This window comes from Globicephala melas, chromosome 6, assembly GCF_963455315.2.
Source record: "Globicephala melas chromosome 6, mGloMel1.2, whole genome shotgun sequence".
Classification (NCBI taxonomy): Eukaryota; Metazoa; Chordata; class Mammalia; order Artiodactyla; family Delphinidae; genus Globicephala; species Globicephala melas.
The window spans coordinates 6316595-6333079 of NC_083319.1; the positions used below are offsets into that span (position 1 = coordinate 6316595).

Consider the following 16485-nt stretch of genomic DNA (forward strand, 5'->3'; position numbering starts at 1 on the left):
TTAATGGCTGTGAAGTGTCCGTGAAATGGAAGAAGCAGGCTAGGCGTGGGAGGAGGGGTCACGGCCCAGGTGACTCGGGTGGGGCAGGCCTGGGCTCACCCTGCACCTCCACGGAGTACTGCAGCACGGCCTCCCCGGCGGGGCTGCTGGCCACGCAGCTGTACAGGCCTCCAGACGCCTCCCCCAGGCTCTCCAGGCTCAGCATGCCGCCGCCCGCCTCCAGCCACGTCCCATTGCTCTCCGCCACGGGTAGCCCCTCGTGGTGCCAGGAGAGGGTGGGGGGTGGGTGGCCTCTGGCCACACACTCCAGCGCCAAGGGCCTCCCGGCCACGGCCTTCACCACACGGGGTCCTCCGCCAGCGCCCTCGATGGTGGGCGGGACTAGGGAAGAGGCAGGGGGTGCTCAGGGACCAGCAGCCTGGTTAAGTCCCTCACAGACCCCAACCCATGTGAAATGCCTTCTCCTCCCCTCCACTAGCTGGAACCCCTGTTCAGACATCACCTCCTCCGGGGCGCCTCCCCCGGCGCCCTGGCTGGAAGCACTCTCTCCCTCCTCTGCCCCTTGGTGTCATTCCCAGCCCCCCCGCACTGCCTGCATCCTCTCTCCACACCCTGCGACCCCCGTGACCTCAGCCTGAGCAGAACGACACTTGTCTCTGTGCGTCTTCCGTATCTGCACACGGTAGGTCTCAAGATCTGCTGAACCCAAAGGGATGGGTTCCCCAGAGCCCAAGACCAGAGCCTCTACTCCTACTACTGGTCCCCTCCCTGGCCTGAGGAGGCGAGCAGACCCTAGCCCAGACGGCCCGGCCTCTGGGGGCTCCTAACTCAGCCAGTGATGGCCAAGGGGGTAGCCAGAGGGGGCGCTTCTCTCTTCCCCTTGGGGAAGGCCCCCAGGTTGCTAAGCCCACAGAGTCATTGCCAGGAGACATGGGGCGATGAGGGAACGGGATGGGCTTCTCAACATTGCCTGGGTCACTAGCCCCACTGAAAATATAATGAAAACACACACGTGCATTTTCCATCCATTTCCAGGAGGTTCTCAGATCCCTGAATAAGAATCCCGGAGTTGGCTGCTGGGCTCAACCTCAGAGGCTGCCCGTAGACCCCACACACCTCAACTTCCCTTTGGGGTCCCCAGGACTCCAGCATCCAAGCCCTTTGTATCTTTGGGGACCAGAGCTCCGGAACTGATTCCTCGAGAGGGACCAGAATGACCCCACCAGGCTGCACTCTGCCTTCTAAACTTCATCTGCTCAGACCCATCCCTGCCCTCCCGCACACACCCTGTCCTCTGAGTTCTTCACATGTCCTCAGAGCCAAGCCCCTCCAGGCAGGCCAACGCTGAGGTTAACAGAGCACAAGTCAGACCCTCGAGGTAGGGACTGGGTCCTCTCACCTCCCAGCGGGGTGACCTGGGCCAGCCCCAGAGCCCACCACGCTCACCCATGAGTGGGGGGACCAGGGCCCTAGTCCCTGTGCCGTGATTAAATTAGCTAGCGCTGTGACGAGCCCCAGGGGGTCTGGACCACAGTGCGTGGCTAATTAAGAGCAGTTAGTTATTAGCTGTGGTCGTGGGGGTGTGGGCACAATTTCCTGAGAAGCCCTAAACCACGAGGGGGAGACCTGGATTCTCCACTCGGCTCCGCTGGGGCCCCGAGACAGGCCCTTCCCCTGGCATCGGTTTCCTCACCCGCCTGAGGAAGGCTGGACGAGCTGAGATGACCCTTCTCCCTGGGTAACCCCTCATTCGCATTTTCCTGGGCCTCTGTCTGCTCCCTTCACCCACCTTTAGAGCCAGATGGAGGCCATCCCGGCCCAGACTCCCTCCCACCACTCGCCCCAGCTGACCACTGCTCCTGCTGTGACCCCGGGCCGCTCACCGAAAACCTCCAGCCGGGTGGCCTTCTCCATGACCCCCACGGGGTTGCTGGCCCTGCAGGTGTAGATGCCAGTGTCCGAGCCCTGGGCCCTCTCCAGATGCAGCTGTCGGCCGCCCCTGGTGTAGACGGCCCCGGCACTTGGAAGCAGGGGGTCCCCATCCTTGAACCAGATGATGTCAGGCGTGGGCACTCCTCGGGCTTCACACAGGAGCCACATGGGGTGGCCCTCCATGACGGCCAATTCACTTGTCTCGTTGGAGCCCCAGATGGTGGGAGGTGCTGAGGACAATGGGGGGTGGGGGGCAATCACAGGGAGCCTGCCCAGCACCGAGGTGGCTGGTGTCCCATCCCTTGCAGCCCCATGCACCTGTCTGTGGGCCACAAGCACCGCACATGTCACAGGCTTCTACTGCAGGGGTGGGAGGAGGGGTGGGGGGTTCTGGGGACAGACAGGAGATACTGGCCAGGGACACGCTGACGTGGGGGGCAAGCCCGGCCATCACAGGAAGCGCAGAAAGCGGGGGAAGGGCCACAGGTCAGGCTCCGAACCCCACTTCGCCTCTGACTCGCTGTATGACCCGCATAGGTCACATCCCCTCTCTGGGGCTCAGTCCCCCCATCTGTAACACGAGGGGCCGAACTGGACCCGGGGTTCCTACGGGGCAGGTCACACACCATGGGTGGTACCTAAGCTGACCCTCAGGGCATGTGGGCATGCATCTCGTAACAGAACAGCTACACCCTCCCCAAATCTCCTTCCTGCCTGATTACGACAAACGAAAAGGCTGTTTGGTGCGTTTGGTGCGACTATGTTCGTAACCTTTCTAGAACTTTCTACTCTGCCCTTTTTACCACATGCAGGCAGCTCACGCCTAAGGGTTTCCAAAATCCCTCTTTGGTTGCATTTGTTTTCACAGCTTCCTCCCACGAAGGCCAAGCAGCCCTGGTTCCTACTTCCCTTTGATGTGTTACGCATCCTTTTACATAAATGAGTTTCGGTGTAAAGAAAAGTGACTTGATTTAAACAATCATCCTGAGTGGTATCAGGAATAGGAAAACTTGTGAAGCTCAGATGGGGACAGTGGGATCTGGGAAACATTGGGCCGGATTCCCTCTGTTCTTCCCGGTCCACCCCACCCCGCCGCCCCCGCAGTGCACGCTCCTCATAGGCCCCCGTTTGTGCCCTCGTCTTCCCTCCATGCAGTGGGCAGCCCGTGGTGGGGGCCGGGAAGGGGCTGGGCTCACAGTGGATTCTGAGCTGAAAGTCCTTGGCCTGCTGGCCGGCTGGGCTGAAGGCCACGCACTGGTACCACCCTTCATCCCCCAGGTGACTGGTGGTGATTCTGAGAACCTGGCCGTCCTCCTGCAGCTGGATTCGAGGGTCCCCCGGAAGGACAGGTCTGGAAAGATGGTCAAGATTGTCAGTAAGGCCAGCTGGCAGGGGCAGGCTACACAGAGGGGAGCCTGCTGCTTGGGAAACGGAAGCCTGGAAGATTCACAGTCGCTGATAGGTACCGACAACCCAAGTGCCCATCAATGGATAAACAGATAAACAAAAAGTGGTTCATCCCTACAATGGAATATTATTCAGCCATGAAAAGGGAGGAAGTACTGAAACCTGCTACAACATGAAAAAACCTTGAAAACTGTGCGCTAGGTGAAAGAAGCCAGACACGAAAGACTACACACGTATGACTGCATGAAATCTATATGAAATACAGGGACATTCACAGAGACGGAGGTTAGTGGTTGCCAGGGGCTGGGGCGAGGGAGGAACAGAGCAGTGAGTGCTAATGGGTATAGGGCCTCCTATGGGGGTGATGAAATGTTCTGGAACCAGATAGAGGCGACGGATGTGCAACACTGTGGATGCACTTGTGTTTAGTACTGAACACAGCGTACTGAACTGTGCACTTTGGAATGGTAAACATCATATTGATTCCTTAAAATTTAAAATACCTTAAAAAACACCTTTGAAAAAGTTTTAGAAATGAAAGGAAGGCTGGCTAAGTGATGAGAAAACCCTGCCATTTGAAAGCAGGGTCTCACCTGGGCGATCTCAGGCTGGGGGGTGGATGTGCCCCACACCGCCCTCTGCCTGGGCCCTGGCTGGCTCGTGCAAGGCCTGTCGAGCTCTAACCCTGCAGAGTTCCCTCTCCCCAGAGGCCCTCTCCACCAGCCCAGGCCGAGGCTCCACCCCAACACTACCCGTCGGGGGTCACTCACTGCCCATCCTTGGTCCATTCCATCTGGGGCGTGGGGACCCCCGAGGTCTGGCACTCCAGCTCCACCCCTACACCAGCCAGGCCCAGCACCTCCTGAGGGGCCTCGGCTCCAAGCACGGAAGGTGGGACTGGGGGCGAGAAAGGGTGGGGGGAGAAAAATCCTCAACCCCTACAAGCCCCGCCTGCTGCAGGGCCTTTGCATGTGCAGGACCCCTGCCTGGTCACCCTTCCCCTCTCCTACCCGGCCCTCATGGGAAGCTCCCCAAACCCCTGGCTGGATCGGCCCCTGCTCTGCGCATCCTCAGCTGCCGGCAGCGCCCTTTCGTAGCACGTAATGCACATACATGATGCATAATGTCATTACAAGGCTAATGATGTGATTGTCCAATGTCTGCCCCCATAGTTATGTGAAGACAGGGACCAGGTCTGCCATGCGCCCCTCTATGCCCCCGGCTCCCAGCCGGTAGTTTCCCTCCCCCGCCCCGCCTAAAAGGGGAGGGGTTGCAGGGCCAGACACACTTGGGAGCTGGGAGGGCTCGGCCTCACTCACTGAGCACAAGGAGATCGAAGTCCCTCTGCGCAGTCCCAGCCTGGTTCTCGGCCCTGCAGGAGTAGAGGCCAGAATCGCCCTCCTGGATCCTGGGAAAGTAGAGGGCCCGGGCCCCGTCCAGGAGGCGGTGGCTGCCCACCTCGGGGATCTGGGCAGAAGAGGGCAGAGGGAGCTCGTGAGTGGGGTCTGGCTACCCCGCATCCCCCATCAGCAATGAGGAAACTGAGGCCCAGGGAGCTGGTTGGTGACCGGAACCCAGGGTTTCTGATTCCCATAACGGTGCCGTGCCCTCTCCACCAGGCAGCCCCTCAGGCTTCATCGTGGGCCCACGGTCTTCCATGGCCCTGAGTCCCAGTGCATCCCCAAAGACACCTGCCACTTTTCACACCTCCCCGCCACACCTGGCACATGCAGGAACTCATCCAGAAGGTCTGTACCCTATCCGAATCCCACCCACAGCCCATCCACCCCAGGGGACACCCACCTGCTGCCCATCCTTGAGCCACGTGACCTTGGGGGCCGGAAAGCCATTTGCATCACACTCCAGCGTCAGGGACTGCCCGGCCATGCCTGACACGTTGGCCCTGTGCCCGTTCTCCCGGATGCTGGGGGGCACTTGGGAGCAAAGAGAAGCAGAGGAGCTGCCCCCTCCCAGGACAGCCACGGCCACCCGGACCCCTCCTGGGGCATTCTTCCCCACCTGGATGGGCAGCCCCAACTCCCGCCCTTCCCCAGATCCTGGGGTTCCAGGATGCCCGCCCCAGCCCCTGATGTGGCCATCAGGAGCCACGTGGACCTGGGAATGGCCACAGCGGCCTCGCCCTGGGACCTCGCGCTGGTCGTGCCCAGGAGCTGTCTACGGGCTCTGACATCCAGCTTTGTAAGATGCGGGACCCCCGGGATCCATCTGGCTGTACACCCAAACTGCTGTCATGGTCACCTAGGGGGGTACCCTCCCCCGCCCCGAGTCAGAATCTCTGAAGATGGGGCCTAGGTATGTCTTTGAAACAAACTTCCCAGGAACCATAAAACTGCTTCTCCCACCCCCTCCATGAGCCCGTGTTGAGGAGAAGGGCTCCCCTCCCCCTGCACACAGCACCAGGGGCGGGAGCTGTGGGAAGCTCTTCCTGCTGCAGGGACGAATAGGAACCTTGGGTAGTTTCAGCAGCTTCAGTGGGAGGTGGGTTCTGGGACTCTCATCTGCCCTCAGCGAGCCTTCTAAAATAAATTCACTAGACCATTTCAGAGCCATTTATGGAGTTCCAGGTTCTTCTCCTTACACTGTCTCCGTGGGGGTCTCTCTGGGGAAGGGGACGCCCATGCAACCTGCCACTTTCCTAACACCCTCAAGCCCTCCCCAACAAGCACGGGGTCGGGAGGGCAGGGACCTGTGGCCTCCCCTGCGGTGAGCTCTCAGGCTGGGGAGCTGGCGCTGCCCCACCCAGGCATCCATGGGTACCACTGGGAGGTGTGTACAAGCCGTTCCCCAGCTCTGGGGTCCCTGCTCACCATGGACGACCAGCCTGGCTCTCCTGGATGCGGAGCCCGCCTCGTTGGTGGCCTGACACTCGTAGTCTCCACCGTCGGTGGGAGAGACCGAGGCCAGAAACAGAGAGCCTTCATCCAGCACTGCCAGGCCCGGCCGGCCACGCAGGGGCTCCGAGGACGGGCCCTTCCGCCACGTGATCTGCGGCTTGGGCGTCCCTGGCAGGGCACAGAGTCATCAGCACGAAAGCCTGTCCCCTTCCCTGTCCACACCCACACTGCCCCCACCCCCGTGCAAGTGATGCTGACCCTCGGGGCGGGGGGAGGTCTCAGGTACCTCCTTGCCCCCCAGGCTAGAGGAGCAGCAGGTGCTCACACACCTGCCACCTCCCCACCCAGTGCTGTGTGTCCACGTGGCCTCCCAGCGGCCCGAGGGCCACAGGCACAGGGGCCAGAGCCTTTTCTGGTTCCCCTCGCAGAGGCCCCACCTCATCTGCACTCCCAACCCCCTCACCTGCCCTGTGTTTTCTCTTTTGCCTGCCATCTCCAACTTTCTGATGTACATAAGATGCACTTTTTTAGGCTTTTTTTTTTTGGCCTATTGTCTGTCTCCCCCCACAAGGTCCGAAGTCTTTGCTTTGTTCCCTGCTGCACCCCCAGCTGCAAGCCCAGCGCCTGGCACACAGTAGGTGCTACCTGAATGAATGAGCCCGCCGTGCTCAGTACCCATATTGTCCCATCGGATCCGCGCATAAACGGTGGAGGCCCCAGGTGGACCGGGCCTGTGCTTCCCCTCACAGGCATGAGGCGGACATCGCTGGCCACACACCCCTAGCCCCACCGTGAGCGCCGCAGTCCCCCTGGAGGCCCTTCTCCGACACTCCTCACACGTCGGACTGTGCAGCGTCTGGCTCTGCCACCAGCCTGTCGGCTCACACGGCCCGGCGCACGGTGGGTGCGGGATGAACAGCTGCCCCACTGGGCCAGGGCACACAGTAGGTCCTCAGATCGGTGTTGAAGGAATGACCCAGCATTCCAAGCAGCACACGTGCCCATGAGGCATGGCGCCCAGTGGTCGCAGCGGGGCCTGGGTCACGTGAGCCCCAACTCTGCAGACTTGCTGAGTGATCTCAGGACAAGGGCAGGCAGCCTGCAGCCCTTCCATCACTCCCCATCGGGGTCATAATCATTGCTAAATACCAGTTATCACGCACCACACCCCCACTTGATCTGCCAACCCCCCTGGCAGCTCGGGGCTCTTTGTAAGCACATTCTCTCTGCCTCACTTGCTCTTTTATCCTCACCTTTGGGGGGGGGGACACCCCATCTGGGGGGAATGGGGCTGCGATCAAGATGCGGCACATCCGGGGCATCCGGGGTGTCGTCTCGTTCGGGAGGGCCCCTGCCCCCCCCACCCTGTACTGACTGCTCCTGCTTAAGTGCTGGGGGCTCTGCCCGCTGGCCCTGAGGGAAAAGGAGGGCCACCCATGCTCTGCGATCTTTGGGTACTTAATCCCCTGTGTCTGTTTTCTCATAGAGCCCTCTGCCGTTTCCTCTGTGTCTGCCCAGGATGCCTGCTGGAGTGTCCCAGCTGCTCCCCAGCATGGAGACACAGGTGTGAACACACACACAACACACACACATACAGCCCACAGACACACACATGCCCCTCCCGGTTCCTCATCTTTTCCCAAAGGCCCCAGCCCGTGCTCCCGCCACCCAGAGACCAGGACGTCAGAGCTGCCAGCCCTGAGGGGTATTGAGTTTTGAACCCTGGAAGCTTTTTTTTTTTTTTTAATGCAAACATCTAACTCCTAAATGAGCTCTAACCACACAGAACTGCACCACTGCTCTGTGATGGGAAGACTCCAGGGACTCAGGGCTGTTGCTGAAAAACCCCTCATCTTGCCTCCACTCCCATTTTACAGAGACCAAGAGAGGAGCAATGTCCAAAATCCTGGCCTCTGTCCCACCCCACGAGGAGGAGGCGGGTAGCGCCACCCACTGCAGGTACCAGGGCTCCCATGGGTCACGCCCTCTGTGCTCCAGGCTTTCTCCTTTCTCCCTCAGAGCCTCCGAGCCCAAGGTCACATGGCTGGTGAATACCAGCGCCCAACACTGCCCACCGGGCAGCCACCTGCTTGAAAGAGAGAAGGCCAAGGGGGGTGGGGTGGGACGCGGGGCGGGGACAGGCAGTTGTGATGGAGGGGACCTGGCTTATGCTGACTTGGCTGAAGCCAGGCTCAGAGGACAGGCCCCTGGCTGACCAGGGTTGATGCTGGGGTTGTGAGCGACTGTGGGGTATCAGGGCAGGAGGCCGGGGCTGGTGGTCCCACCTCCTACCTCCCACGTCCCGCGAGGGCCCTACAGGTTCCTTGCTGTTACCAGATACTGACACAAGGTGGCGCCCTGGTCAAGAGCGGGACGATGGCCCCTCCAGGTGGTCTGCTCCCACCTGCCTCCTACCTGGCCCTAGCTCTGTCCCATTCCAAGGGCTTCCCTGGATCCCGTGGCATGAGGAGGTGCAGTGCAGCCTACAGCCAGCTCTCCTGGCTCCTGCCAGGCTTTTTGTAAGCTACCACTTGCTTCTTAGACACCCAGACACCTGCCCTTCTAGAGAGCATCATCTATGCACAGGGGAGACATTTTGGCCATTTTGACCCACAGCCAGAAGCGACTCTGGCAGCCAGTGGGATCCACCGGGTGCCGCAGGGAGATTTCACAGAACAGTAGAATCCATTCAACACGTTTCCGCAAGCTCCTACTATGTGCCAGGCACGGTGCTGGGGCCTAAACTTCCTGCCGTCCACTGGGCCCACTGGGCCTGTGTGGAGGGACAGGTGTGACCCCACTGGACAGCTGAGAAAACTGAGGCTCAGAAAGGAGGTGTGAACTGCCCGGCACCGGGTGGCTATCTCAATCCCACACTGTGCTGTAGCCCAAAGGGGGTCCCAAAGGACTGGTTTGCCCAGGACTGCGTGAAGCCATGCCCTGTGAGAAAGCCTGGGGCTTGGGGAGAGGCAGGGGCCACCAAGCACCGATCCTAGGACCCTGGGGCCTTCCTCAGCCCCAGCTGTTACAATCCCCAGGCGCAGAGGGGCCTAGGGTTTAACGGTCACTCGGGGCTGGGGTTAAAGCAGATTATACTCCCTGAGTTACATCACCTTCTGGCTGTGACCTCAGGCAACCCTCTTAACCGCTCTGGGCCTAAACTGCCCCTAATAAAAAAAAAAAAGAGCTAATGCTAACACCCATCCTATAGGGCTGCTGATGGGATGAAGTTCCTGGCATGGTCCTGGACAGGAGTGGGGACCCCACAAGCCTCCACAGCCACGCGCACTGCCCACAGTGACCGAGGGCGCTGAAACATGGGTGGGTTTTCTCCCCCTCCCAGCCCAGGGCCCAGGGCCCAGCCTCACCTCTGGCAGGGCACGGCAAGCTGGCGTTCTCTCCTGCTACCCTCTCCAGCAGGCCACTGGTCTCATCGGCCCCCCAGTACGGCGGCTCTGGTGGAAGGTAACGCGGCCACAGTCACACACCCAAACCCAAGGCCTGGTGCTCCCCCGACCAGGAGCCCAGGGCTGGTGGAGGGGGCATTCCCATCCAGAACCCCAGCTGGAATAAGGGGGTACAAGCCCCGCGTTCCAGCCCGCAGCCTCGGGGAGAGTCAGGGCCGTGGCACCAGCTCACCCCCTGAGGGGTGGCCCGTGGAACAGTGCCACGCACGACCCCGCGGGCTGGGGGGCTGAGCTCAGGATCGTCCTGCCCTGCCTTCTCTGAGTGTGTTTCAAATTCATCATAGTGAAAATGCTAGCACCAGGGATCCAGAACTTTCTATGCACCGGGCACTTCACACGCATTCTCTCACTGACCCCTCACATGTTACTGGACCCATGTTACAGGGTCAGAGAGTGTAAATGACTGGCCGATGGCTGTCCAGCTGGAAAGTGGGAGAAGCTGGCCCGTTGCTCTTCGATCACCACCTCACGGCGCCTGCACCCCACCCCGAGGACGGAGGCCCCCCCTGGGCTGGCAAAAGCGGCCCGACACAGCTTTGGGGGCTGGGCGGAAGGAAGGGGTCCAGCAGCTCAGAAGCCCAAGCTGCTGCTGGGGAAGGAGTGGGGAGGTAAGCTCTGGGGTTCAGGGGAGACTCACCCAGCACCCTGAGCTCCAGCTCCCAGGCATCCACCCCAGCGCTGCTGGAGGCCTCACAGCGGTACGTCCCAGCGTCCGAGGTTCGGATGGCCATGAAGTGGACGGAGCCATTGGGCCCCCCGCCCCGCAGGGCCACCCCATCTTTGGACCAGGTCAGCTGGGGCTCCGGGTTGCCCTCGGCCGCGCAGTTCAGGTCCAGAGCCTCCCCCACCAGTGCCTTCAGGAGCCGCGGGCCTGGCTGCACCTGGGGGGGCACTGACAGGGCCACGGGGAGGGCTGTCAAGGCAGGGGCCCTGGGTGGGGGGAGTCACAAGAGCCCAGACTTACAGAGAGGGCCCGGCCTGCTGCAGGGCTCCCCACACCCCTGGCCGTCGCCAACCAGCAGAAATCGTCATTGTGGGGGGCGACTGACAGTAGGACATCCCGTGTGGACCCCCCCTGCAAGAGTAGAATCAGCCTTTCCCTTGAACACACGTGTTGCCATCAAAAAATCGCTCCTCGGGCTTCCCTGGTGGTGCAGTGGTTGAGAGTCCGCCTGCCGATGCAGGGGACACGGGTTCGTGCCCCGGTCCGGGAAGATCCCACATGCCGCAGAGCGGCTGGGCCCGTGAGCTATGGCCGCTGAGCCTGCACGTCCGGAGCCTGTGCTCCACAACGGGAGAGGCCACAACAGTGAGAGGCCCACGTACCACACACACAAAAAAAGTCGCTCCTCCGTGCTCAGCTTACTCTCCCCCCAGCCCCCACCCCCATCCCTACCCCCAGGCTTGCACCCAGCACCATGTGAGAACCACCGAAACACCAGCTCAGTGCTGGATGGGGACATCGAGGCCCAGGGGGCGGCGGGGCTGACTCAGCCCAGGGGGCAGCACGTACAGAAGGGGAGGCTCAACTCCCAGCCCTGTCCCTCTCGGCCACAGGACCCCGCACTGGCTGGAGCCTCGGTTTCCCCTCCTCACAAAGAAGCCCTGGGATGGAATGAGATGCAGGACTAGAGCAGCCAGCAGGGAGCCTGCTCCACAGCGGCGCCTAAAACACTGCGGCTAGACTCACTCTCAGGGTTCCCAGCTCACTCTTTCCCTTTCCTGGCTTGGGGAGGATGGTGGGTATTGTTTCTTCGGCATTTGTGTTTTTCAAGCAACTTTCCCATCCTCCATCCCAGTTGGTGCCTCCTATGGGGTGGGTGATGCTATGTCCATTTTGCAGATGCAGAAACTGAGGCTCAGAAAGGTTGTGTGACTCGACCAGAGTCACCCACTGCGTCGGCTCATAGGAGCTGGACCGGCCCCAAGGCTGGGTCTGTGTGACCAGGAATCCAGGTGGCTTCCGTGGGGCCAGACTGGATGAGCCTGGGAGAATTCTCAAAGACGAGGACAAGTGTCCTGGGCCCTCGGGGGAAGCTGAGGACACCCATTCCCTTCCCAGCTTCAGAGTAGGAGCCCAAAGATAAGACCATCTATGGAAGCTGGCCCCTGGGCAGAGATCAGCTCCCCCACCCGGAGCCCAGAGCCTCACTGTCTAGGAGCACGAGGGTGTACATGCCCTGCCCACTACCCCCCTAAAAACACTTGCTGAAAACAACAGCAGTTTCCACCGTGCTGAGTGCCTGATGTCATCAATACCCTTTCTGACAACTATGGGACAGGCGTTATTACCTCCACTTTATAGAAGAAGAATCCAAGGCTCAGAGAAGCCAAGCAGCTGGCCTAAGGTCACACAGCCAGTCCGTGACAGAGTCAGCATTCGAACCCAGCTCTGCCGACTCTGAGGCCCTGCTCATCACCCTGCTTCCTGCTTCTCTGTTTCTCTCCCATGCTCACGCAAACTCAGAGCGAAGCTTTGAGCCCCTCCCTCTCTGAACCTCAGCCTGTCCACCTGTAAAATGGGGAGTCAGCTTAGATCAGGGGTTGGCTTTTTCTGGAAAGGGCTTTTTCTGAAAAGGTTTTGCAGACCAGATGGTCTCTGTCTCAACTACCCAACTCTGCCATTACGGCGTGAAAGCACCCACGGACGCTACGTAACCGAACGTGTGTGGTGGCACTCCAGCAGAGCTCGTATTTACGGACACTGAAACCTGAACTCCATATCATTTTCATATGTCACATTATTTGCCTTTTTTCCCCCAATCGTTTAAAAATGTAGACACCATTCTTCACTCGTGGGCCACATGAAAACGGCATGTAGGTCAGTAGTGGCTGAGGGCTGCAGTCAGAGGACCCCTGTCTCAGACAACTCATCCCCGTGCTCCTGGAGATGACAAGGTCCCCGCCTCTTTGGTGGAGTGACTCCACTGGGTGGCTTCTGTGAATGGAACCTGGACACCCAGGTGAACATGCACTCCTGGGCCCCCACCTGAGCCAGGAACCAGAACTCCCTCCGCGGGTCCCCCTCCCAACGCCCAAGTCGCCAACGCCCAAGTCTCCAACGCCACGGGGCCCTGCCCTTTGCTCTCAGGGGGCCTCTGAACAGACTCTCCGGGCTCAACCAAGGGGTTCAGGAGAGGGGAAGAAGGGGGGTAGGAAGGAGAGATAAGGCTTGAAAAAGACAGGAAATAGAGTTGATGGAAGAAACACTGGAGGACCATGAAGAGGTGACAGAGCCTGGCGTGGAGATGGGGGAGGGGCACGAGAGGCCTAAGGAAGATGGGGGTTGGGGGGAACGGTGTGAGACAGAGGCTGCCAGCCAGGACCTTACCTTGCACCCTGAGGATGTAGTACCGAGCAGCGGACCCCGCAGGGTTACTGGCTGTGCATTCGTAGAGGCCGCTGTCACTCAACTGGGCCTGGGCCAGATGCAGGGAGCCTGATGGGAGGAGGCAATGCCTGTGGGAGTGAGGGGCACTGGTAAGACCCCAACCGACCCCACCTCTGCCGGAATGGCCCAAGACCCAACTTGAACCAGCTGCCTCCTCCAGGCAGCCTGCCAGGACTGAGGCAGTGTCCGCCACCCACCCTTCACTCCTCCCCCTGCCCTGCCTCCACTTCCCCCAAACCACCAGGCCAAGGCCATGTCCCCTCCAACTTGCGTAACAGACAAAGAGCACTAGGCTAGGGGTCCGCTGGCTGGGTTTAACTTTGAACCCTTCCCAGCTGGATGAAGCAAGTCCCTTCACCTCTTGGAGCCTCCATTTCCTCATCTGTAAAATGGGCATATTAAGAAGTTCTGTGGCCGAGGCTGGTGAACAGATTCCACGTGGGCTCAGCCCAGGGCCTGGTACCTAGTCGCCAGTAACTCTTCCTCCTCTAATGCACATGCCTACCGTCCCTCGACCCTGCCCTGAGAGTGGGGATGAGGCCTCATTTGGAGGCCCCCTCAATGGCTTCCAGGGAGAAGCTGCAGCCCAGAGACCCTCTGCGTCTAAGTGCCAGGTCTGGCCATGCTCTGAACCCAGGGCTTTTCAGTGTCCTGTTGTCCGGCGTTGTATTGGGCCCTCAGGAGGAAGTTGTAGAGGTTCCCCATCGCTGCGCTCCCCAACCTGGCCCACCTTGCTGAAGTCACCCGGCCCCCATCCCACAGGGATCTAGGACCCCCAGCCAGGCTCCTGCAGCTGGACTGGACCCGAGGGGGCCTCTGCAGATATGATGTCACCAGCCCACATGTGCTGGCTCCGTGCAGTCCCTGCCCCCGTAGAACTGAGTGGGCAGCTGCGGCCAGTGGCCACAGCAGGGCCCCAAGTGCAAGCAGCTGGCACGGGGGCGGGGAGTGGGGGTGGTAACCTCCAAGGGCCAGCCCCTCCCCCGCCTATGCTCATCAGGGTACAGCTGGGCTCCAGTCCCGGTCTCCACTCCCCGCTCTGCTGAGTCTCAGATTCCTCCTCTGCAAAACGGGGATGACAATAGCTCCCATCTCCCAAGCAGGTGCAGGCCAAGTGCTGGACGTGCACTTATTAAACAGGTCAACATTGCTGGCAATTCACTCTCTGGACAACCACGGGGAACTAGCTGTGCTCTGCTGGTTTTCCATCTCCCCATATGTAAAGTGGGCTTGTAATCCCCCTACCCAGCAAACCCTTCGTCCAGTTTGCCCTGAGCTTCCAGCAGGCACCTGGCGCAAGTTCTCTGAGGACAGTTGTGAGTGATATACCAGGCAGTGGTCTCTAGAGCCCAGGCACTGGGCTGGGACAACTAGGTCCGACGCTGTTCTGCCATGTGCTTGCTGTGTGACACTGGGTAAGTCACTTAACCTTTCTGTGCCTCGGTTGTCTCCTTTTGGAAAAAAGAGACAACAGTGGTACTTAGCCCTCATAGGGCTGTCCGGAGAACGGAAAGACCTAATTCACAGCACAGTGCCTGGAACAGACGTACTCAGCAAAGGTCAGCTGTTATCATGGTGACGACAGTGTATCCATAACGATACGCAATGCAGTTTTGCATCGTTTAAAACTCTTATAGAAATGGTACCACGTGTGTGTGCGTGGGTCTAATTCATTCACTCTTCACTGCTGTACAGTAGTCTATTGTGTGATCGTACCACAATTGGATTAATTTGTTCTCCTTTTGGTGGGCATTTAAACATTCAGGTTTTCCTTTCCTCCCTCCCTCTCTTCTTTCCTTCCTTCGTTCTTTCTTTCTTTCACCACCAGAGTCCTCTGCACACTGATGTATGTGTCCCCACGCACAGGAGCAGGACTCCGGCGCCACAGGCTCACACACCATCAGCTCTCACAGGTAGAGTCCATCATTCCCCCTTGTAGAGCAGGGCTTCTTATCAGAATCCTCCAGCTATATGTGAAACATACAGATTCCCAGGCCCCGTCCAGAGACTCTGATCTGTGGGGGGAGGCTGGAATCGGGGTCTTACCAAGGTCCTCAGGGGGACCACTCCTTGGGAGTACTGCCCCAGGACACAGGGAAGTGCCCCTGCCCTGAGAAGCAGCCCGGCGGAGCAGATGGGAACAGGGCTTTGACAGCAAGTGACCCCTGCATCCACCGCCATTCGGCCTCTTGAAGGCTGACCTTGGGCCAAGGACTCCGTCTCCCTGAGCCCCGGTGCCCTCACCTGGGATCACAGGAGACGGCACGTATGGAGTGACATGGTGCACACAAAGCCCATGGTCCCTGGGACATAGTAAGTGCTCGATAAACAGCCCTGCTGCTAGTAAAAACCACGCCCCCCTCAACATGTCTGTGTTTCGCCCCCCAGCCCCCAATCAGCTGGGCAGCCCTAAGTAGGTCCCTTAATCTTCCAAAGTGGAAGAAAAAAGGAAAAAACAACACAGATGCTTTCTTGTCTCAGTGACAAGGAAACATTTCCCCTGTGTGGCTCCCCTCCCCTGGCTTGGCTTTTCTCATCCACAATTTTTTTTTTAAGTTAAATAACGTTGACACCCACCAAACACGAGCCAAATCAGTTTGAGGCTGAAACATACACACTGAGTCACACTTGGTGCAGGGACACGGTTCCCTCAGGGGACTTTGCTGCAAACCTCGACTAGCCAAGCAGGCACGCATGGGACAGCAAAAAGAGGTCTAGGCTGAGCACCAGAGTTCTGGATCTGAGGTCCAATTCTGCTACAGACGTGTTGAGCTAGCCCAGGCAGGGCAGACAACGTCTCTGAACCCCAATTTCTTCATATTTGAAAAGGCTGCTCTGGAATTCCTTTATCTCAGAGGTTGCCTTCTAGGTCTTCTAAGAACTTTAGAGAAGTTGCTTCCTCCCTCACCAAGCCCTTAAAAGGATAGGAAGTGGGAGCTTCTGGGATTAAAAAAAAATAATGAAAGAAACTTCCAAAAGTGGAAATAATTCTCAATAATAAATGTAGGCATCTTGTCTTTCTCATGATGACCCCCAGGTCATTTCCTAGAGAGGGAAGGCTGCTCGCTATACCACAAAGGAGGAAACGGAACGAATGGAAAGTCCATCTTATAAATGGTCAAGCTGAGGCCTGCAGAGCCCTCCCCATCACAACCCTCACCGCACCGGCTTGTGACCACCTGTCACCTGCGGGCCCTAAGAGGACACATCCCCAGCCATCTTATTTGCCTTTGTATCCCCAGAACCTAGCCCAGACCTGGCACAGAGCAAACCCCACTCGGACCAGATATAGGAAAAAGGTATGGGGCCTGGGGCAGACCAAACAGGACCTAGAGGTCTAGAGGTTGCGGGGCAGCCCTTCTGCACCGCCCCCGCCCCACGCCCCGGGGCGCTCTCTCTCCACATTCCCAAGGCTCCTTGGGGTTTGGGGGCT

General features: G+C 59.3%; 1 protein-coding gene across 1 annotated transcript in view; it reads right to left on the bottom strand.

Moving 5' to 3' along the window:
* The window catches only part of HMCN2 (hemicentin 2), a 149289-nt gene that overhangs the window by 68390 nt on the left and 64414 nt on the right, over positions 1-16485 (bottom strand). The window contains exons 23-32 of the mRNA XM_060299922.2: positions 12993-13120; positions 10299-10553; positions 9563-9649; positions 6168-6362; positions 5143-5273; positions 4659-4806; positions 4110-4236; positions 3129-3283; positions 1884-2162; positions 100-381 (exon numbers count right to left, since the gene is read on the bottom strand). Of these exons, the coding sequence (XP_060155905.1) occupies positions 100-381; positions 1884-2162; positions 3129-3283; positions 4110-4236; positions 4659-4806; positions 5143-5273; positions 6168-6362; positions 9563-9649; positions 10299-10553; positions 12993-13120 (1787 nt within the window). The remainder of the gene's footprint in view (positions 1-99; positions 382-1883; positions 2163-3128; positions 3284-4109; positions 4237-4658; positions 4807-5142; positions 5274-6167; positions 6363-9562; positions 9650-10298; positions 10554-12992; positions 13121-16485) is intronic.